This window comes from Molothrus ater, chromosome 7 (genome assembly GCF_012460135.2).
Source record: "Molothrus ater isolate BHLD 08-10-18 breed brown headed cowbird chromosome 7, BPBGC_Mater_1.1, whole genome shotgun sequence".
NCBI lineage: Eukaryota > Metazoa > Chordata > Aves > Passeriformes > Icteridae > Molothrus > Molothrus ater.
In genome coordinates this window covers 23,780,580-23,803,200 of record NC_050484.2, presented here as the reverse complement: position 1 = coordinate 23,803,200, position 22,621 = coordinate 23,780,580, and the positions used below count along the sequence as shown (strand labels likewise).

The 22,621-nt window shown below is 43.8% G+C and overlaps 1 protein-coding gene across 1 annotated transcript in view; it reads left to right on the top strand.

Moving 5' to 3' along the window:
• Positions 1-5,633: 5,633 nt before the first annotated feature.
• SMARCAL1 (SWI/SNF related, matrix associated, actin dependent regulator of chromatin, subfamily a like 1) overlaps positions 5,634-22,621 on the top strand; it is a 35,159-nt gene continuing 18,171 nt past the window's right edge. Inside the window, exons 1-9 of the mRNA XM_036387229.1 lie at positions 5,634-5,862; positions 6,211-7,168; positions 7,866-7,916; positions 10,464-10,724; positions 11,901-11,951; positions 14,675-14,855; positions 15,851-16,001; positions 18,852-19,010; positions 20,758-20,823. Coding sequence (XP_036243122.1) covers positions 6,298-7,168; positions 7,866-7,916; positions 10,464-10,724; positions 11,901-11,951; positions 14,675-14,855; positions 15,851-16,001; positions 18,852-19,010; positions 20,758-20,823 — 1,791 coding nt within the window. The 5' untranslated portion in view covers positions 5,634-5,862; positions 6,211-6,297. The remainder of the gene's footprint in view (positions 5,863-6,210; positions 7,169-7,865; positions 7,917-10,463; positions 10,725-11,900; positions 11,952-14,674; positions 14,856-15,850; positions 16,002-18,851; positions 19,011-20,757; positions 20,824-22,621) is intronic.

The window sequence follows — 22,621 nt, the reverse complement described above, 5'->3', positions numbered from 1 at the left end:
ATTGTCTCTGTGTGCACGCAAGCCTTTCCTTCTAACCTTGTACCCTTCTGCCAATTCAACTGTGTTTCACAAAGATAAAGTTCTGTTGAGCATCTGAACAAAAGAATCCCACCACTGGTGTGCTCTGCTCCAGTCTTAAGCATAAGATACTGGAGAGTCGACATTGCCAGTGGCCTCACCCCAGCTGGATCACAGCTCATATTGTGTTAAATGCTGGTGACACAGAAGCTTTGGAAACACTGTTTGAATTTCAATGTAGGATATGGGGTTTTTGTCTTTTAAATTTTTGTGCTGGGTGCCAATGAGCTGCCCCCCATGCCTGGGCTGCCTCACACAAAAGATCAGGAGTAGACTCAACTTTGCAGCAGCTCTGTGAGGCAGTGGCCTGGCAGGGAAGCGGGGGCCATGTGCTGTGCAGACCATTGCTCTGGACTGGAGCTATGGAGGGGAATCCAGCCAAGAAGGACAGAAGGCAGAAAAGAGACCCTGCAATCTGTTGGAGGGGTTGTACTATAAACAAGAGCAGGAAGGCTTCAGCATGCCAGGGAAGAACAAGCTGTGCAGATAAAAGAGGCTGCTTCAAAAGAATGGAGGGTAACTAATTTTTCTTGCACCGGGCGGCCAAAAAGAGGGAAAAAGAAGTGGTCTTCACTGAGCTGGCAGTCAGAGGAGGGGAACAACCTTCTCATGCTAGAAAAGCTCATAGAAAAGCCTCTGCAGGTGCCCTTTTATCAGAGTTGCAAGGACAGCAGGATTCAGCAAACTCCAAATTTTGTCTTTGGTCCTACAAAGATGCTCAGGGAAAGGGCCTGAGCTCTCAAATGGGCCAAGAGGCCTTGGTCCTTGATGTGCCTCAACGGCAGAGGGAAAGTCAAGGGGATTTACAGCTGTCTAAGAAAAGAAATCCAGGGAATTGTAGGGGATGCAGGGTTGGCATCTCCCCAAGCACACCCTGGCCTTCCAAGCCCAGGGCTCGAGTTCCCCATTAGGCAGCTTTGACCTCCTTGAGGATCCCATACCAGAGCAGAGGAAGTACAACCCCACAGCCTACAGAAGACAAGTCTTGTAAAGAGTATTCAGGTCAGACCCTAGCAGCCCAAAATAAAGGTTTCTCCATCTGGAACAAGCTCTGACAGTCCAGAGGCCTTTCTCTGACTCTCCTGCACAACAACCTTCTCTTAAAAGCTGACCTGTATGTCCCCAGTCCAACCACTTGACTGGTCTTAGCTGGGTACAAACTGATAACATGGGATTAATTTATTTTAGAAGGTGAAACTACAAGTTCTCCTCAGCCAAAGTCAAAGATTGGTGCAATTGGGCATTGGTTATGGTGTCTCTGAGCTTAGTGTGGGCTACCAAAACCCTCCCAGAAGCTGGGGCATCTCAGGATCCTTACCCTGGGCTGATTTCCAGTTCTCTGTTGGTTAGCTTTGCTACACACAGCAGCCCTGCATGCAATTCAGCCCCAGCAGAGAGTGCAGGCTGGCCACACATCCAGGAGGAAGGAAGTGAGCTCTGTTCATGTGGAGAACCACCAAGGTGTGCTGGCAAAGTGGTGAAATGGGGCAAATATTTTCAATATGACAGTAATAGGACCTCTAAAGAGCAGCCTAAGACCCCTCAAAGGATAATCCATGAGATTCTAGAATGGCTCTGGAGTTTTGGGGGACTCATATTAGATATTAGCTGCTGCTCATATGAGATATACAATACAGGCAGTTCATTTGAAGCCAGCAGTCAGCCAGCCCAGCTCATGAGAAGAGGTTTAGATCCAAATGAGACAAAGCTCCTGCTAAGACCAACACTGAGAACCCCATTTCCTTTATTTTTTTCACCGATGGGAGCATTTCTTTGGAAGGATGTGAACCATTTCCTCTGCAGCACAGCTGGGATGCACCATCCTTCCCAGGATTTTCACTCTGCATCTCTGCCCCTGACCCAGTATGTGGAGGGTGAGTCCAAGCCACTGCTGGGAGCATGTTCTGACTGAAAGGACACCTGGAGTGCACCAGCAAACTGCTTGCAAGTGGCCTCTCATTTTGTAGGTCTGTTCTCTGCATGGCCGGGCTGTTCCTTGTGTCTCGCTGAACTTGGGCCATATGGAGCAAATGCTTCAACGTCTGTCTGTGTCTGCCTGACCGTGCAACTCAAGGGCTCTCTGCAAACAATGTTCTGCTCTCAATATTTGCATGAGCTGGGACAGTCCTTGGATGGGGCTTTTCTCGCTCTTCCCAAGTTGTTGGTTTTTTCCCCACAGGATCTCTCAAAGCATAAGGAGCCATCGCCAGGGACCTGGAACTGGATGGCTGCTGGCAGGGAGAAGGTGGCTGGAAACAGTTGCAGGGTTATGCTCTGCACCTTCCCTCTCTCTCTCATCCATATGTGACACTGGGATCTGGCTTAGCTCTGGGCAGTGAAAAGTATGACAAGAAAGAGAGAAAAAAGGTCTCTCATCTGCTCCTGTGTCTCTCTGCTGTGCAGCCACCTGGAGTCTGCTGGCTTGCAAGGGAAGAAAGGGCGAAGGCAGAAGATCGGGACAGAGACCATGGGGCTATGCATCCCTTCCTAGCAAACATGCTCTGCAGCAAGAGGACCTGAAACATGTGAAAAAGTTTGATTTTTTTGCTTGAGAGAGGCAAAACCCTGGACCCAGACATCTCTTTAGCCTGTGGTTTTCTTGAAAAGTGGTGTGTTTGGAAGTGCCTGTGTGCATGTGGTGTGCTCATGTCTGCGTGTGATTCCCAGGTGAGGAACAGCACTCTCAGAGCTGTGATGCGTGTTGAGTTGCACCTCACTCTTCCTGCCTGCCTTGTTTTTCTCGGGCTGACAAGCTCCTGACTAATGGCAGTCACTGCTGCTTAATCAGGAAGCAATTTAATGATAACCTTTTCTAATTAACTAGCAGAGAGAAGAATGAATAAACTGTGAAACAGCCAGCTGGCTGCAGTGTCCCGAGCCAAAGGGCCTGTCAGGTGAAAGAAAATGGTGTCTGGGGACAAGGATGGCAGCTCTGGGCCTGCCACTGGGCAGGGTAGAAAAATTCTGAGGTAGGAGGGGGTTATGGTGTTCCCCAGGGCCTTTTCTCTGCTTTCTCCCCTGCTCTGGTCACCCACATGGGGAATGTGACTGTTCAGGAAAGGCATCTTCGTGTGTACGATCAAGCCCCATATATAATTAAAACCCTGGGAGGACCTTTTATTTTAACTTTTATTTTAACTGATGCAAATATGAATAATCACCTTATTTTGAAGATGTTCACAAAATCATAATCAATGTGCTTTCCAAGTTGGAAAGCACATTGAAAGACCATCTGATCTAACCCTTTGTGGGAAAGGGAGCCAAGATTAGGTTTTCTATCTCCCTGTCCAATTGGATCTTGAAACCCTTCCATGATGGGGACCCCACTATGTCCCTGGAGAGCTTGTTTCAATGATTGATTGTTCTCAATGCAAAAACTTTCTTTCTCATTTCAAGATGAAACCTCTTCCAGTGTAATTTCTTGAACAGCGTAGGGACCCAATGTTGCTTCCTGAGGGACTGCACTTGTGACAGGCTGCCAGTGCCGGCCTGCGTAAAACCCATTGATTGCTGCCTTCTGCTGTGGCCTGGGAGCCAATTCCCTCCCCATCTCACAGATCCCCCCCTTCAGCCTATCTGGTCAACTCATCCAGGAGGAGGCCATGGGAAACATGGTCAAATATTGTGCTGAAGTCCAGGTTAACCACTTCCATTACTCTTTCCATATAAAAAGAAAATGTCATTTGGCTGTAGTAGGTGTTTAGGTTAATCTGCCATGATTTCCCCTCTAATAAATCTGTGCTGGCTTTCCCAATCACCTACTTCATTTGCTTTGTGATAGTTTCTTGGAAGACTGTACTACTTTACAAGGGCCTGGAGTAATACTAATGGGCCCATAGTTTCCTGTGTCCTCTTTTGTGTTCTGCTTGTAGAAAGCCCTGACATCTGTCCTCTTCCAGCCTCCAGGCACATCCCCTCATCTGTCTGGTCACTAGTAGTGTCCCCAGGGATCAGTGTTGGGCCCAGTCCTGTTTATTGGCAATCTGGATGAGAGGATTGAGTTTACCATTAGCAAATTTGTGGACGACACCAAGTTAGGTTGGACTGTCACTCTGCAGAGAAAGCTGGGCAGGTTGGATGAATGGGCTTGGATTAGGGTATGACATTTAACATGACCAAATGCCAGGCCCTGCACTTCACCCACAACCACCCCAGGCAGCACTACAGGAAGGTGGCAAAGTGGCTGAAAAGCTGCCCAGTGGAAAAGGACCCAGGAGTGCTGGCTGACAGCAGGTGAACATGAACCAGCACTGCCCAAGTGGCCAAGAAAGCCAATGGCAGCTGGCCTGTATCAGGAATAGTGTGGCCAGCAGGACCAGGGCAGTGATTGTCCCCCTGTACTCAGCACTGGTGCGGCCACATCTTCAGTGCTGTGACCATTTCTGAGCCCCTCAGCTCAGGAAGGACATTGAAGTTCTGGAGTGAGTCCAGACAAGAGCTGTGAGGGGTCCGGAGCAGCTGGGGAGCAGCTGGGGTTGTTTAACCTGGAGAAAAGGAGGCTCAGGGGAGACCTTATCACTCTCTCAAAGCGCCTGAAAGGAGATTGCAGCTAGCGAGGGTAGGGCTCTTCTCCCAGGCAGCCAGGGACAGGTTGAGAAGACACAGCCTCCAGCTGCACCAGGGGAGGTTAAGGTGGGACATTATGAAGAATTTCTTCACAGAACAGGCAATTACACATTGGAAAGGGCTGCCCTGGGAGGTGGTGGAGTCACGTCCCTGGAGGTGTCTAGGGAGACTGAACGTGGCACTCAGGGCCATGGTGTGACTGACATGGTGGTGTTTGTTATAGGCTGGACTCGATGATCTCAGAAGTCTTTTCCAACCTACCACCAATATTCAAAAATGACAAAGCAGCCTTGCACCAATGCCAGCTGCTGCTCCTAGCCCCGGGGGCAGACTCCTTCCTCACTGCTGACAAGTGCCGTCACCCTTTCTCACACATCAGCTCACTGCTAACTCTCCGCTCAGCCACCGTTCAGGAACAGCACGCATTGGCGAGCCAGACCCACACAGGAGGGGCAGCCAGCGAGGGGGTCCGCCCCCGCGTACAGCGCTGGGTGCTGGCTGGGGAAGGACTTCAGCCTGGGGCCGGCAGCAGAGTCCCCGCACGCCGTACGGGGCCTGAGCGGGGGCTGCCCCGGAGTCCCGGCTCCCCCTACGGAACGCCACAACCCCAGCGCCCCCGAGATGGCGCCGCGACCGGAAGACTTCATTTCCTAGCGCCCCGCGCGCCCCGCTCGCCGCTCTTATCTCCCGGCGTGCTGTGCGCTCCCGGCCGCTCAGTGCCACCGGGCGGTAGCGCAGGGCCTGCTGGGAGCTGTAGTCCCTCGGCGGCGCTCCGGGCCGTGCCCGCCGGCGGTGAGCGGGCGGCGGAGCCTCCGCGGCGGGCGGGAAGAAAGCGTGACCTCCGGGACCGCGCGGGTGGCGGGGGGACGCGAGGGACGGGTCGGGACCTCCGTGGAGTTTGGGACGGGAGCCTGCCCGGCTCCTGGGAGAGGAGGGGGCAGAGGGTGAACCCCCCGCTCGCAGGAAGCTGAGGAGCGGCGGGGCGGGCATCCCGCAGGACGCGGGCAGCGAGCGCATGGAGCGGGGCGGGCTGCTGGGAGAAGTAACGGGAGGCAGCTCCTCGCTGCTGTTTGAAGGTCCGTGACCTGCGAATGGAGCTTTCTCAGGAGGAGCTGGCTCTGTCCTGTGGGGTTCAGCATGTAGCTGCCACGCTCTGTGAGATACCCAGGAACCGAAGGTGAACAGGGAAGATGGGCATCGTCCCATCTTTGCTAAAAGGTACTCGAAATAGGACACACTAACACCAAAGGGATGTAATCCTTTGCCTCCATGTGCCTTCGCAGGACTGGCTTTGCAATGCAGGGTGTCCCCGTGCTTTGCTATTTTATTAGTTCTGCTGGGAATTGCAGAGAAGAGTACTCAGAACAGTAGTGGAATGGGAGTTTTCTCCTTTTTCCATATGTTTTATCAATGCAGGACTGGCATGCAAGGCCTCATCAGTGTATGTTACTATCTACTTTGCTGTACTACTAGATTCATGTAGGATCAGTTACAGTAATACTCAATCACCAATAATACTAAGTGATCAATACAAAAATAATCTGCTTTTTTTTTTTCTCCCTGTAGACGGGCCTCTCTTCCTCTAAAAAAGCAGTTGCCTCTGTGGTTAATTCCCAATGTAGTTTTGGAAGAGACTTGTTGGAGTTGTTGAAGATGTCATCAGGCCTTACGGAGGAGCAGAAGAGGAGGATTGAGGAGAACCGGCGGCTGGCTTTGGCCAGGAGAGCAGAGAGGCTGGCAGCCCAGGGCGCTGGGCACGCGGGCATTGCTGCAGCTCCGCACACGGGGCACAGGCTGGGCAAGCCGGGAAGCTCCAAGGAGGAAAACAATCATGTTGGGTTCATCAGCCAGCCCCCATGCAATCCAAACACGCCTGTGGAGCAGAGGAGCTGTCTCCAGAAAGGCTATAACCATTACACAGCAAAGCAACAGATGGCTGGCTCACACAGAGAGCAGCAAAAGAGTTGTTCAGAGGACTCAGAGCAAGCAAGTGGCCTAAAGCAGTTCCCTGCGATCATCCCGAATTCTCTGAGTTATTCCCATAAACATTTCTTGGATGCTGGTAGTCAGGAAGATGGACAACACACTTCAGTTAATCATGGAACATTCCAGCAGCCCAAATGCAACCCAGCGTTCCAAAACCCCACAGGACCAGCTCCTCCGAGATTCACTGATACCGGGCACCCTGAGGGTAGTAAAGGTTTACAAACTTGGGACAAATCTGCCATTAAATATGTTTCACTACCAAGCAGTGCCCCCCTGAGCGATTCAGAAATGCTGGAAAGCATAAACACAGTGACAGAAAGAACAGAGGGAGGTTTTGTCTCTCAGGCCAGTGGTGGGATGCAGAAGCTGACCACCTCTGCTGGTGTGGGCTCTGCCTTTGAAGCTGCCTCTTACAAGAAAGCAAATAATGTTACAAAAGGAAAATGTGTGAAATATGGGGAAGACCGATTCCAGGTTGAAATAGGGTACAATGCTGAACTTATTGCTGTGTTTAAGAAGGTACCAAGCAAAGTCTATGGTAAGAACTGTTTGTCTGCTGTTATCTCTGTTGTAAATTGGGTTGAAGTTTTGGCATCTGCTGCTATTGTAGTTGCTACTTGCTCTTACCAATGTACCTATTGCTGGGGTGGAATATGTGGTATTAATGGGGGATTAAAGAAGTAAATGCTGATTAAATTGGATAGAAATTCTGGACATAAATAGCTTGAGCTTGGATTTAGAAAAGAAGTCTGAAGCCTTCCTTTATGAGCAGTGTTCTGAGAGGTTTAGTGGCAGCAGCTGGTCAGTTTGTTGGAAGTGAAGGAAGCAAAGTTATTCATAAACTGGGATGTGAAAATGGGTCACTTCAGCTGTAGTTCAGAGTTATGAGCTGATTCTGTTTCCTGGGTTACAGAGAGCAGTGGAATCTCTCCCTTTTGTCTTTCTTCTAATATTTTACCATTATCTTTATTTGTTTTATTCTATTTTTGTTTTCCCTCAGGTGTTGCTGATCCCTGTGAATGGCTGTTGCATTCCAGTCTTAGTATTCATATTCCCCATGTTTTTTTCTGCTGTCATGCAGCTGTAAACATGGGCATAAGTGTTTTTCAGATGTGTGGCAAAAAATTTGCATGAGTAGATTGAATACTCTTACCTCACATGAACATTTCATGGCACCACTTATTTTCTGCCCCAAATGATTCATATTCTGCCCTATTACTCTTGCCCTACTTTAGATCCTGCTATGAAAAAATGGAATTTCAGCATGGAAGATTACAGCAGTGTCTGTAAGTAAATGTTGAATGATAGAAACAAGCGGAATCTTGACACCCCCTCCTTCCCCTGCTTTCCACAGTTATTGTTTAGCTTTGTTAGTGTCTTGAGTAATAAAATAGTGCTACTTAAAGATAATGCCCATCTTTTAGGCATCAAGCTTGTAACATTTTTCTGATGCTTTGTAGTTGATTAGAAATAATTTAATTTTTCATGTAATCTAAATACCAAGCACAGGTTGCCCTTTCTCTACCATTGCATTTTTCAGCAACCAACAAGATCATAGGAAAATTATCTGCTGTGCTGGTACTTGTTTTGAATTTGTTTTGAAAACTGAGTGTGTTCCAGTGGCTGATGCTTAATTTCTGGGTCCATTAATGTATTTTCTTTTTAAATAGCTCTTCTATAAACACATTTATTGTTCATTTTGTGTGTCAAAAAAAGATAAAGGGTAGTTCTCCAGAGTTTTGAGTGAGACTGAAAATGAATTTGCCTTTTTTTTGGTATAACAAGGGTGGGTTCATCTTTTTTTTCCTCTCCTGTCTTCTTATTCTGGAAAGATTGAGAGATTATAGAGGCAAACACTTCAGGTAGGCTTTTCAGAAGCACACTGTACTGAAGTGAGTGATAAATCACTATTGATTTCAGTGGGAACAGAATTAGGCCTGTGTTGAGCACTTTAAAAAACCACAGTTGAGTGCTGGTATTTTAGCTTCCCATGTGGGTTGCCACACATTTATAATTTAAATGCTGTTGGCTTGCTTGAAGTGTATGAAGTACAGATGAGAGCTCCTCTGTACCAAGGAGCCTGCAAATGAAGAGAATGGTTTTTAGAAATCAAGCATTTTTCTTTAAAGCTATGAAATACCTGAGTACTCTGTGGAAAGTTCCTGTTTACAAGTGAAGACAGTATGTGACCAACATTGGCCTGTGAAATTGGGGAAAATAGCCTGAGAAAAGGGAACTAACATAAGAGGGCCTTGCAAATGTAAAAGTGAAAATGAAAACCAATTATTTTTAAAGTTCCCACTTGTAATTTAGTTTTTATGAATAACGTGATCCTGTATCACCTTTTTTTTTCTTTGTACTATAAATTAAACACGCAGTCAAGCTTAGGGGCAAATGTTGAAATAAAGGAGTAAAATATGCTTTTTTCCTCCCTAATTTCTTTCAGTTTTAGTTGTAGAGGTGACCTCTAACTACACAATGCTAAACCAGTAGCATCTAAAATCTTTTGCTTGGTGCATTGGGAGGAGAAGGTATTGGTGTTTTCCAATCCCTCTAATTTGAAAATTATTTTCAGTGGGTACTCTTTTTATTTGGAGTGGAAATCTCAAATGCTTGGTTTTATTCAGGAAGTCACTTATTTTAAAATAAGGTTGGATGATACCCAAATGATTTATTTATTAATTGATTGGGAAGAAATTGTCTGAATTTTTTTCTCCATTTTCACATCTTGACCACTGAACTTAAAGTTTGTACCTTTTTGTTGTGTATAAGTTTTCTGGACTAGTTAAAAAGAAGCAGAGAGGAACATCATGTGCAGCTCAATGCTCAAAGGACTGGATTCACCTGGGTTTATTTTGAACATCTCACAGAGAGGGAAAGTTGCCTTCCACAAGTACTTGGAGGCAGAGGGTGCTTAATGGTCCCCTGCTTTTGAGTGTAATGACTCTGGAAATGTTCATGAATCTTTGTGTTACTGTAGTATCTGTGAGGTGGAGGCTTGGGCACAAACTTCACTACTTTGGTGCTGTAAAAAGTATAAGAAATAGTATTTCTTAACCATCAGAGTTCAGTTATAATAATAAAGGCAACACATGGGTATGGATTGGCAGAGAAACACAGGGGCAAGTGGCATGTTTATTTCTGTGGATAGCTGTGTTCTCAGGCTAACATCAGTAAAATGCTGTCCCTCCAGTCTCCATGCCCTGGCATTGTGTCAGAAGTGATTGCTGGTGATGGGTAGGACAGGAGTGCAGGTGGCTGTGTGGAAGTGCAAGTCTAACTGTAAGACACAGAATAAAGGGTAATGAACTTAAATTGTAACAAAAGAGATTTAGGAATTTGGACTAGATTCCTTCCTACAGCATTCCTCCTAGATGGATTGTCTATCAGATATTGACATGAGGCAGGAGGCAGATTTTTAAATCTTTCTCCTTTGTTGTTTACGGAAGCACCTTCCCATCTTTTCAGACACATGCTATTGATCACCATGCCCCTGTCCCTGTGATTTTCTGAGTTAAAGCACTGTAAGCTGGGTGCAATTTACTGCTAAATGTGCTTCTGAAGATTGCTTGCCCTGGCCTAGGGAGCCACATTTTAGAATTGCTGACAGAGAGGGAGCTTAGTGCAATCACAATGCTGGACAGGGCATTTACTGTCACATGTTCCCTTTGCCCCTGCTGTATTCTCTGTGGAAAATCCCACCACCCTTCTCCTCCAGGCCATTGCTTTCTCTAGTTTTTGTCCCTGTGAATGAAAGCAGGAAATCATCATTCCTTTTAAACTTGTATGGCTTCTTTGTTATTAATTCTTTTCTATATCTCTATTCTCCCTAGTGGAAGCAGCAAATCAACTTCCATCAGTAATTCTGGCACCACTGGAAGGAGAAAATGTGGTTGGCTTGGCATCAGGCTCTCATTTTGTTGGCAGTAGAGTTGATGTGAAATCCCTCTTGAAGATGTGTAAGAACTGGAAGAAGCCCTCAGCCCTGGTCAAAGGGAAGTGTGTGCTCATCTCTCGCCTGCGATTTGAGGTCGATATCGGGTATTCTGCAGAAGTGATTGCAGTGTTCAAAAAGATAGATTCCAGAAATTATGGTGAGTCTCCTGCTGTGTCTGCTTTGTAATTATGGCCATGTTGAGACTGGTCTTGCTTCGTAGATAAGAGGTTGTAAGAGTACATCCTCTGAAAGAGTACAAGAGAATGTGCTGTGGTGAAGATTTTAACAGATCTTGTAGTTCTAATTTAGTGTTGTATCCATGTCCAGCACTTTATCCCATGGCAGAACGTGTCCTCAGCCTGTTAGCTGAGGTGATAGTTCAGGTCTCAGCATGATTACATTGACGTTTACTGTAAAGTCTGTAAATGAGGTGGGTTGTGCTGACAGTCTGCCAGCAGTATGGAGACCGTGCAAAGTTCTTGTCTTTATTATCAAATGCAGCTGGATGTTCTCTTACTTCTGCTTTACTGTGGTGTACAGTGGCTGCAACTGCCTGAGCAGATTTAGTTTGCCAGGAGTTTTACCAATGTTTTCAAGGCAAGTGTAACTGTAGAGCGCTTTTTATGTTGGCATTCAGATGGCTATAGTAAATATAATTTTTTTCCCACTTGTAATTTGGGAAATGAGACACAGTGATGAGGTGACATGCGCGGTGTCACAGAAAGGCAGTGACAGCATGGAGAAGAAATTCTGGAGCTCTAGTTCTTTGGGCAGGGCCCCACTTCCTTGTTCTGCCTTCACCTGACTCTGAATTCAGTCTTCTTTCCCTGGTGTTGCATACAGCTGCTACCCAGGGATAAGCATTCCAGATAGGTCTGGCATTAAATTTGGATATTGATGAATTTCCTCCTGCACCCTCCTGAGCACTTCGACTCTGGGGTATCGAGGCACAACTGAAAGTGATTGTTTTACTGACTGAAGTCAGGGTTTGTTGGTTCGCAAGCAGAAACTTTGCACACATTCTTCGGCCCTTCTTGCAGTGAAGAAAAATGGTTGCCAAAATCCTTGAGCAGATGGGTTCATTAGGAAAGCTGATCTTGGCTTGCTCTGGTGATACCACCATTTCATGTGCGGTCATACTTTTAAATCTTCTCCAAACTAACAGCTTAACATGACAGCAAAGAGAGGAGAATTGATTTAGATCAAGGTAACAGTTCTTCTAAAACGGTTTTGAAATGCAGAGGATGTAGGTAGATAGACATGTTCCTATGGACAGAGAATTCAGTCTTTTTTCAAAAGAGACTTATGACAGTGTTTGTTGTAACTATTGCAGATATGAATACCAGAAAGTGGAATTTCCTGCTGGAGGATTACCCCAAACTAAGTGAGTAGCTGTGTTTCTCCAGTGAAGGAGAACTTCCTGTGCATCAGTTTCTGTCTATTGCTTTTTGCCTTTATGTATCTGTATAATCCTGCTGAAACTGTGACTTGCCAAGCTGAAATGTAGAACTGTGTTTTGGTATGTTTTTTTTTGCTAATAGATGCAACTTTGCAGAATCATCCAGTCTCTGCAGCATGCTTCTAGCACATCTGCTTCTCAGGTTTTTATGTTTAATTGAGATTATAGAGTGCTTTGAGATGAATAGCATTACACAAGTTTTATAGATTATTATTTATCATCCCAGTCAGCATGCTGTGTTTGCTTCAGTGCTCATGTGAGGGGTTTTGGCTGTGGAATTTGGTTGGGGTAAGTTCCAGAAGGATAATAAGCCAGGTGCTCTCTGCACATCCTTAGGAAGTGTGAGTTTTTCAGAAGTGAAATGCTGTTTCTCAGAGTACTTGTTCTCCAGCATGGGCTCCTGCTTCCATGGGATACCAGAATGTGTTGAATAATTGAGTAAGTGCCTGCTTCTATGATGCATATCTTAATAACATTAGTAATGGTTGTAGGGCTGAAAGCCATGTGGTGGGGCTGTGTAGGAAGGCCAAGTCCTGAAACAAGTGAGTGTGTCTTGGAGGAGACTGTTATGAAACTGCAGGGTTGGGATGTTGACATTTCCTGATTTTGCTGAGTGCTGATGATCGCTCACAATTTGGTCAAAAGGCCTTTTGTACATGCAAAGGGCCTGATCCTGTAGCATGTTCCAGGCAGTGTGAGCAGACACATCACCTCCTAGTCTGTCATAGGATCAGTCATGCTGGCTGGGAGTTGTACACATTACATGAGGTATTCAGAATCCCACAGATTTGAGGAAAGGAAAATAATTCCATGAATCTTGCAGCGTGTAATTTGTGAGGGCATTTGAGGATTCCAGCACGTGCCTTTTAGAGGAGCAGCATTTGCTTTGTTGCCTGTTCATTTGCCTACATCAAAATTAAAAAAAGAGAATTTAGGCTGGATGCCATTTCCAGCAGAGAGATCTGTTAGCTGGGAACTGTTTGTAGAGGTTAATGTCTCTTTGCCTAGTTGCTCAGTCATCTTTATATAAAGGTCACTTCACTAAAAACTGTCTGTTGGATGAATCATGCTGGTGGCAGATATATCTTAATCACTCTCCCAGCTCATGTACAGAACAATAGCAACAGAATTATCAGTGAGCAAATTGTAGCAATTATGCTAACACACAGCTCAGTCTGTGAGTGTAATAACAAGCTTGTGCTGTTCTTTGGATGGAGAGAGTTCCTGCTATTGAAGAAGTATAAATTAAACCAGAGAGTTTTAAAAGTTTGGTCATTGCCCAACCACAAATGGAAATCTTTTCATATGTATATTTCTTGGAATTGCTTTCCCCCTTTATATGGCAGGGGTCCATCCTGCTGTTTTCCTCTTGGAGACGACTGAAACAAAAATACCTAATTGAATTCTGGTGCATTTACTGCTGGTATAGTGAGTTCTTATTTTAGTTGTTTTTCCAAGCAGGGTTTTTTTGCCTTCTGGACTTCATATACAAACCACTATTAAAGAAAAAAAAAAAAAAGGAAGCTGCTTCCTGCAATAAAAATTTGTGCCCCTGCATTTGTGTTCCTAGTGTAGAGGTGTCTTTGATTTCATAGTCACTGGACAAAAATTATTTAATAAGTTCTCCTGGTTACAGCTCACTGCATGTTTAAAACTGGTGTTAATTTGCTTAGAAATTAACTGTTGGATTAAAAAGAAACACTTTTATTTTTGGGGGGATGGGATACAGAGGCTGCTGGAGGGGACTAAAATAAGGTTGTCCAGGAGGAGAATTGGCTAGATGCTCTGGTTATGATGTGTGGGATGAAAAGATGAAGGCTCTGAGGTCTTGGCATAATGGATGCTGGGGATCCCTTTAGTTGAACTGGGAAGGTAAAGTTGTGAGGCTTCATGGGTGAAGGAACACTAGTACTGAGGAACTGAAGTGGCTGCCTGTAAGCTGCTCTGTCCAGGAGAAGAGCAGCTGGGCAGGGAGGTGCTGTAGGTCCTGAAGGATGGCTGTTGGAGTGCTGCTGCTGCTGGTGGTACAAGAGCTGTTTCTCTGAGTCTTGAGGTGCTTCCTGTTTTCTTACCCAGTGTGGTAAATAAGCGTGGTAAAGTAGAGGCAGAACCCAACTGTGTGAATTCAGGGAACAGGAGGAGAAGAGAGTTTTCGAAATTGAAGATGAATTATATTCTTTAGGTTACTGTCTTGGGTCATTTCTGATGGTTTTGGCATGGTGGGCACCTCAGAGGTACAGAATCCCAAGGTTGAGATAAAGATGCTCCTGCTTTCTAGGCTTCAGGAGCTCTTTTGTTCAAATCTGTACTTCACTTCTGAGTAAAGTGTGCCCTGAGGTGCCCTGAGCATGAATAATCCAGCTCCAGCTGTATTAGTAGCAATCGTCTCTGAATGATGGCATCAGAGTTGCAGTTTTTTATAATCAAGTCTAAGTAAGAGGGGAGGAGATGTGATTCATCATGTGGTTCTGAAATAAACTTTAGGGAAGAGGCCAGGCTGACACCTGTGCATGATGCCATGATTTCTGTGAGCTGTTTCAGGATAGGAGATGATATTTTTGACAAGGTTGAGGGTTGTGTCCTGAGATCCATAGTGGAAGTTGTATGTATGTTGTCCTTCAGATAATGAACTGCTCTGTTCTTTGCAGTGCAAGTGTTACTGAACCTTGTGTCCGTAGAAGTGGAGCCACTGCCTGAAGCAGTAATTAAGACCTTTGCTGCTCAGCTCCAGAGATCTCCATCACTGACAGACGTTCCTGATGCTGACCTTTCAGGAGTGGACTCCAAAATTGTGATGAGCCTCATGCCCTTTCAGCGGGAAGGTGTGAAGTATGTCCTTTTTGCATGCTCTTAAGTGCTAGTCCTTGTCTAGAATTGTGTCGTTTTTATTGGTGCACAGATTGCCTTCTTGTCCATGGAGGGCTCTGCATTTCTCTAGAGTCTGGGTCTATTATACACTCTGCCACTTTGGGCTTTTGATTGTTAGGTATAGGATGGTTTGTTTGGGATTTATTTTTGAATTTTTTATTATTTTTTGGGTGACACATCTGTTTTATTTCTAGATAGAATTCATCATGAGTCAGGTGGAAAGTAGTATTTTGTTAGCCTAAAAAATTGATCAAATGATACATCTCTGATCTCCCTCTTGTGATTCAGTATGTACATATTTGTCATATGATTTTTTATTTTGTAACGTAATTGTTTTTTTTCCCAAGTGCATCTCTTCTGTTGTTGTTGTTTTTTGAATACTAAATACACATGGGAAGGGACCAAGAAATGGGACCTAAGCCCTAAACCATTTAAAATTACTAATTATATGTACAGATAAAAGTTTAAATGTCCCTATCCCCATCATATATGATCAATAGTTGCTGATTTCAATATGCAGTCCAGGACAGTCTGTACTTAATGGTCTTAAATTGCTATTGTTTTTAGTAATAATTCCTTAGCCAGGATGAACTCTGGAACACAATGGGAGTAATATAATGGAAAAAATGTGCTTTAAATAATTGTAAGGTCTTCAGACTACTTCTCATATGAAATCAAAATCTCTAAGAACTAAGCTGAACCACTCTGTTAAGGAGTTTCCAAGCTTTGAGAGATGAACTGAGCTGAACCACTCTGTTAAGGAGTTTCCAAGCTTTGAGAGATTTGTGGGAGCTGCTCATTTGTATGAAGACTAAGGAAGAAAATCCAGGTTTACTGAAGAACCCAGATCACTTCCAGGTGATCCACATCAGAGGCTTGGTCATTACTTGTGCTCATCTTGGTTGCCAGTTAGTAACCCATTTCTTGACTCTTCTTTCCCTCTCTGTTTTCCCCAGTTTTGCAATTTCCAGAAAGGGACGTTTGCTCCTGGCGGATGACATGGGCCTGGGCAAGACCATCCAGGCCATCTGCATTGCTGCCTATTACCAGCAGGAATGGCCCTTGCTGGTGGTCACTCCTTCTTCTGTGAGGTTTACCTGGGCAGAGGTACTGTGGGCTTGGCCATGTGCACGGGGTCAGTGAAGAGCCTGTGGGATGGTTAGACTGTATTGTGCTTTGCAAAAGTTAAACTTCTGAATGTATTAAGGAAAAAAAACCCAAAAAATGTACTGATTTAGAAACTTGATGATGGTGGGAAAATGCTTGGCATTGACTGTATGGTATATGCCTATTTTTTTTTTTTAATGGCTGATTTTCTTTTTGTAGTCCAGCTGATCTCTTGGGAAAAGGGACAGCTAGAGAAAGTGTGTCCTCTGACCCTCTGTTAACTTTTTTCCTGCAAGTCAGTTGGCTCCAAGTGGGCATTTTACTCATCAGTGTCAAAGATAATAGTTACATTCAAGCAATTGTCTGGTATTTGAGCTCATCATAGCAGTATTTACCAGTTCCTTGGCAAGAACAGAGTCCCAGATGCTAGGATTCTCCATTCTGTTCAGAAAGCCCCATTATCATCATCATTGTCTGTCATAATATGTCTTTTGGCCTGTCCAGTGTATGCTGCTGACTCCCCTGAGTCCTTTATTAATGTTGGTCAAAGCCCAAGAAAGCTTGTATGGCTGAGAAATGTGTCTTGAAATAAATCACTGCCATAGTTTGTACACTGAGGCTGTTGGGTTGCCATAGGCTAGTGAAATGTTCACTGTGGGAGAAAAAGGTGAGACAGAGCTTTTAGGTCAGTGAATTCTTTCCAGAGAAGGAGGAGGTGGGAGTTTAGCTATTCCGGGAATGTGACATTGATGAGAAAAGTATTGATTTGGATTTACTGGTTTTGTACTATAACCAGGTTGTTAGAGCATCTTGGTGTGAGTTTTATTATCCAGTAGTGCAACAAAATGCAGGGTGAAAAGAAGATAAAGTTGTTTACTGAGAAAGGGAGTGATGCTCATCATACTTGAAATCTCAAGGTCTGTAGACCTGTGGGACAGCCCCTAACCTGAATCCATTGCTTCAGTGGGATATCTACCAGGAACAATTTGTGCCTAGGTTTCCTGAAGTATTGGGCAACTGCAAATAAACTTCTACATTCTGCTTCGGGAGATTTAAGAATATGAGGCATTTTTGTCTAGTTGTTTGTTGTTTTTTTTTTTAATTTGAGTGCTTAATTTCTTCCTTCCCCTACCCCCAGCTGCCCAGGAGGCTCTTGTAGGAGATGTTTTGTTAGGACACTTGCTTTAGAGCTCTGCTTGATTTCTGAGTATGTGATGGATGTGGACGTAAGAAAAATGTGTCACAGAAATTCAGAAGGTGAAATTTATTATAGTCTGTAATCTACTCAGTTCATTCTTGTACAGATGTGTTGTATTGTAATGGTACAAGCTTTTGTGGTGTCTCTGGAACCAAATCAGCAGAAATTTTCTTCATCTTAGCAATATCAGTGTTGTATTTTGGCTTTCTGCTCAGGTCACTGAGTGACTCTATAGTCAAGGTGCCATGGGAAGGGACAAGGTACTCTTGGATCTGAAGTGTTGCACCCATATGCATTTAGAGTTCAGCATTAAAAATTAAATAATTAACAGTGTAGTTTCATAGCACTTCTTGTGGACTAAGGTCAGCACCTCATAAAAAGTTCAGGATCAATTTTATGGTGTAAATTATTCCCATGTCCTTTAATAAAGGAGAGAGCAGTACAGTAGGAGTTTCCAGGTACTTTCCTTTGCTGCCACCTTTGTTTTAAATTCTGATGTGGTGTCAAGCACATCCTTTTTTGGGTGTTATCTCACCTTGCCTGCACATTTGCTCATTTGGTGGTGCTTTCAGTGAGTGGAGAAGGATAGTTCATTGTTACTTTCTCACACACTGAGCAATGTGAGAAGCTCACTTTTCACTGCTCCTGCTGCTGCATGAGATTGCTGAACAGTGGAGAGGAATGATTGTGGTTATGGGATTTCAACAGGCAAAGCTCCTAGAGACAGAGATGCCATTTCTCATCACCATTTGGTTACATTTCTGTGGGGACCAGATCCTGATGGGCCCAGACAGTTTTCTGCAGAGCAACATCAGGAGAACTGAAATGTTGCAGAGAGCTTGGTGTCACTGGGGACAGAATTACAAGGGAAAGGGTGGGTGGTCTGGCTAACAGATGGGTTTGGGGGAGGATATCTTGCTCTGGTGTGTGGAGCATTTCAAGAGGTTGATTGAATGACAATTACCACATGAATTTCAGCTGCTGTCATAGAGCAGCTGGTGTGTTGTCAACTTGATCTTTTCATTTTGGTTTTGTTTTTTTGGTTTTGGGGTTTTTTTGGTGGACTTTTTAAGAAGAGGAGGTAGTGGAAGGGTTTTGTTCATCTGGACGAGTTGTACTTCACCCTCACCATGGAGTAAACATTGCTATAGTCATAGATGTTTATTGCTTAGAAGTCTGTGTTTCACAGCTATAGGTATCCTGTTGAGTGGGAAAACTAAATTTTACTGTAAGCAGTGGTCACAGTATTCTCTGGCTCTGAGCATAGCAGGTGCCTTTCTCAAGAAGTTATGCACATTTCCACTAAAGATCAGATTTTTGTTTGTTTTTTTGGGGTATTACTGGGGTTGGTTTGTTTTCCTTTTGTTTGTTGGTGTTTTTTTTCCCAGTAAGAAGGAGTAGGGTTTGAGCTTTCCTTGCTATATAAAGTAGATGTTGCCTTGTAGCCTGAGTTCTGTTCTTGATTTTCCCATTACCAGGGAGGTTGCCATGGGAAGGCTGCTTACCCTTACTGTGCTCCAAAGTGATGTCTAATGGTGGATGGGGTGGGTCCATGCTCTAAATATTCATGAGGATATTCTGTGTAGTGCTTTGGGATCTTGACAAAGAAGATAAGCACCAGAAAAAAATTAATTTCTTTCCTCTTCCTCCAGGCATTCCACAGATGGCTTCCATCCTTGAGTCCAGGAAGCACCAATGTCATAGTGAGTGGGAAAGACAACCTAACAGGAAGCTTGATCAACATCATCAGTTTTGATCTCCTCAGCAGGATGGACAAGCAACTTAAGAGCACATTCCAAGTAGTTATTGTTGTAAGTGATACATGAAAATCTTCAAGTTAATTGTATGCTGCAAATGGGGTAGCCTTTTTACAGCAAAGAAGTGTGAAGTGGGCCTTATTTAGGACTGAAAGTATCTTGTAATTGTGGCTGTGATCACAGCTGTCTTCATGAGTACAAGCATGAGGTTTCTCTGAAACCTTTTGAAATAACTAGTAGAGTTTAATTCCTTTGTGATTCCTAAGGCTCTGTTTTCACTTTTACTGGTTATGGTGCCTCTCTGATTCCACTGTGCTTGGTCATGTCCTCTGCTGGAGAGAAAAGTGTTTAATGTGCTGTGTCAATACAGTAGTCATGGAATTGTATCTTCTTAAGTCTTGGACTTCAGGGTGGTGTTAGTGTTTATCCAGTAAACCAGATAACCTTTCAACATCAAGTATGTGGGTAAAGCATCAAAAACATCTCCCTTAGCTTGTGTTCCACTGACAATCTGCATTAAGCCTTCTTTGATCATTTGTACAGTTTCTTTTGTAAATTACTTCAAATTCCAGTTTTTATCTTTTTATAGAGCCACAGTAAATGGCATTTTTCTGGATTTCAGTTACTAAAAATTCAAAACATCTAGTGTTTCAAATCCAGCTTGGATCAATAGAGAGCAAAAGTGTATTTGTAGCTTACTATGAGTATTTGATGTTCTCAGTCTGGTTTTCAGCACACACACACCTGCCCAAAGATCATGACAATTGGAACATATTAGTCTTTCTGTTTCTCAGCATCAGATGGGAATGTGGTAATAGATGGAGTTCTTTGGAGACCAAGCTACTCATGGGGGAACTGATCATTTTCATTTTTATATTTTGTCTCCTACACACACTGACTAAACATTCTGTCAAGGTGGAAATGCAGATTATTATTTTTTTAGGCTCGAGGCTACTGCCTTGGAACTTTTAACCAGCCCTGAAATGGCAGATGTTCTTTCTGTGTGTTTATATGTTCAAATTTGGACCCTTGGTAGGTTTTTACAGATGAGAGTAGTCCTGCTGTGTGCTGAGCTTTTCTGCTTTTTCTTCCACTCTTCTTTTGGTAGCTGGGAAAATTAATGTAGCTTATTTGTTATTTGGGAGGGAGAAGGCTGTGCCTGAGAGGCTGAGCAGTTACATTGTCTTTGCATGCTTGTTTCTACACACATGGAAAGATGAGAATATACCCTTGGAGGGTGCCATCTCTTTTGTGCCTTAAATTCTGCCTTACTGTAGCAGTAGAAGTGAAGCCCATTTGAGGGTGATGTCTGGAGTAGGAGACTATTACCCACCTGGTGAGCCCTATCAGCAGAACAGTTGGATCTTAATTAGATTTCTTTTTTCCTTATCATTTGCATTAACCCTTATTAAGGGAACTGGCACTGTATAGGCCTCCTATGTTTGCTGCATTTAAAAGATACATAGGGGCAAATGAGTATCAGTTATGGAAATAATATTCCTCTTTCTCCTTCCCTCTCCAGCCCCCTCTGCTCACTTTTTTTGGTGTTCATCTATGATTCATGCCTGCAAGGTTTGATTTTGTTCCATTTGATTGCAGCTGCAGGTTTGAGTGCAGGAAGCCTGCTACTCTGCATCCTGTCTTTTTGTTTAGAATTTAATGTGACTATTCCAGTGCCTGAAATATCTTGAATGAAAGGCCTCTAATGCTAGATAGCTGAGAACACTGGGAATTTGTTCTGTAACCTGCATTTTGACTATGGATCTGAACTGACTTTGCTTTCATGCTTGTTTTGTTTCAGGATGAATCTCATTTCCTGAAGAACACAAAAACTGCACGCTGCCAAGCTGCCATGCCTCTACTCAAGGTGTGTATGCTGGGTGCCAAAGCTCTGATTGCTAACCTCAGGCTCCCAGGGCAGTGTAGCTCCACTTAGCAGGTTTAGGAGCCAGCAGCTGAATTCTTTTGGTGTTTAAGGGGAAATCTGGGTAATAGTGTAGATCCAAGACTGAAATTTGGCTTTACCACTTGTTTCCATACAAATATCAGACGGTAAAACCTAACAAAACAACTTCAAAAGCTCGATATAATTGTGGTAGTGCTGCTGATGAGTTCTGTCATGACAGGGAGAATAGAATGTCAGAACTTACTGAATGTATTCAGGGAGAGTAGACAGAATATAGTGGTGTCAAAATAGCTTGTTAAATGAAAATAATCATTATCAGTTACTTCTCAGTACACAGATTGCTGCTGCATGTCAGAATGGCATTGCCTAGGGCCCTTCCCTGGTTTTAGGGTTCTAGACTGTTACTGCAGGCTTCCAATGTATTTGTGTGGCTAGGGCTTAGGAGCATTCCCTCTGGTTATATGTACAGAGCTGCTGGAAAATGGCAGAATGTGAGGTTAGTGGGACAAGTGGCCCACAGAAGGGAGGCAGTAGTCAATTACAAGACACCAGGAGAAATGTAAATTTTAATGTTTGTCTGTTGTCCTGGGATGAAAGAATCAAACTCACCCTGGTAGCCTCTAACAGGTACAGATTAAAGTTAGGGGTAGTTTCTAGACACTGCAGGGGTTGTACATTGGAAGAAGGTAGATGTAGTTCCTCTTCAGCAATTAACCAGCACTATGTATAAAGAGAAGATCTGATCTGTGATGGCTTTATAGCAACCACCTCTAATATGCAAGATTCTTAATGGCTTGCTGAAGATGGTTGTCCTTGAATAACTTGGTTGTTCTCCTTAAAGGCCTGACTCTTCTCTTAGTTTTCAAATCACTTCAGGCTTTTAATACTTGGAAGCTTAAGTGGGAGGTCCAATTCTGTGAGCAGTTTGAAATACAGTAATTAGAGTGTATGACTGAAAATCATGGAAAATAACAAATTCGCCTTCATTTTGAGTAAAATGCTCAAAAAACAGCCTCATCCTTTGCTACTTGAAGCTTTGGAAGGATCAGCTTGTCAAAATTATTTGCAGGCTGCAAGATATGAGAGTGAAAGATGGTAGCTGTTAGGCAGAGGTTAATTGCCTGTATGCACTTCCTGAGAATTTACAGTTTTGTGCTGTCACATCACTGGTCTTAAAGAATTGAGAGCTGATGCTTCTGAAACTGAATTTCAGTCTTCTGAAAGCATTAAGAGTTTCATATTCATATGAAACATGGTGCATTATCTCACCTGCAATGAGCATACAGTACCAGATGTTTTGTGTTAGATGTTCAGGTAAATTCTGTTTGCCTGGTTGCTGACTAAAATTTCTGAAGTACTTGCTGTAATAGCCATTTTTCTCTCCTTGCTTTCCAACATAGGCATTTTGCTCTAAAACTATCCCTTTTGGCAGCTGTGTCTTCAGCTCCTAGTGAGTGATGCTGTGGTCACTCCTGGCACAACACATCACACCAATATTTTTGTATTTGAAAGAACTCCCAAAACATCATGAGCTTTCATCACTTAAATACTGACTCTAACATCTATACTATGTGATACCTATAGTAAGTAGCCAGTGGGATAGAAATGGGAGTATTTTCATTCTTTTACATGATACCTTGAAATTACTGAATAAGAGATGTGACTAAACATGCTGCTGAGGATAGTATTGTTAATCTTGCCTTCTTTATGTTAAAATGATTTGAGCAGCAGTAGGGCTCTTAGAAGAGAACAGAAAAAG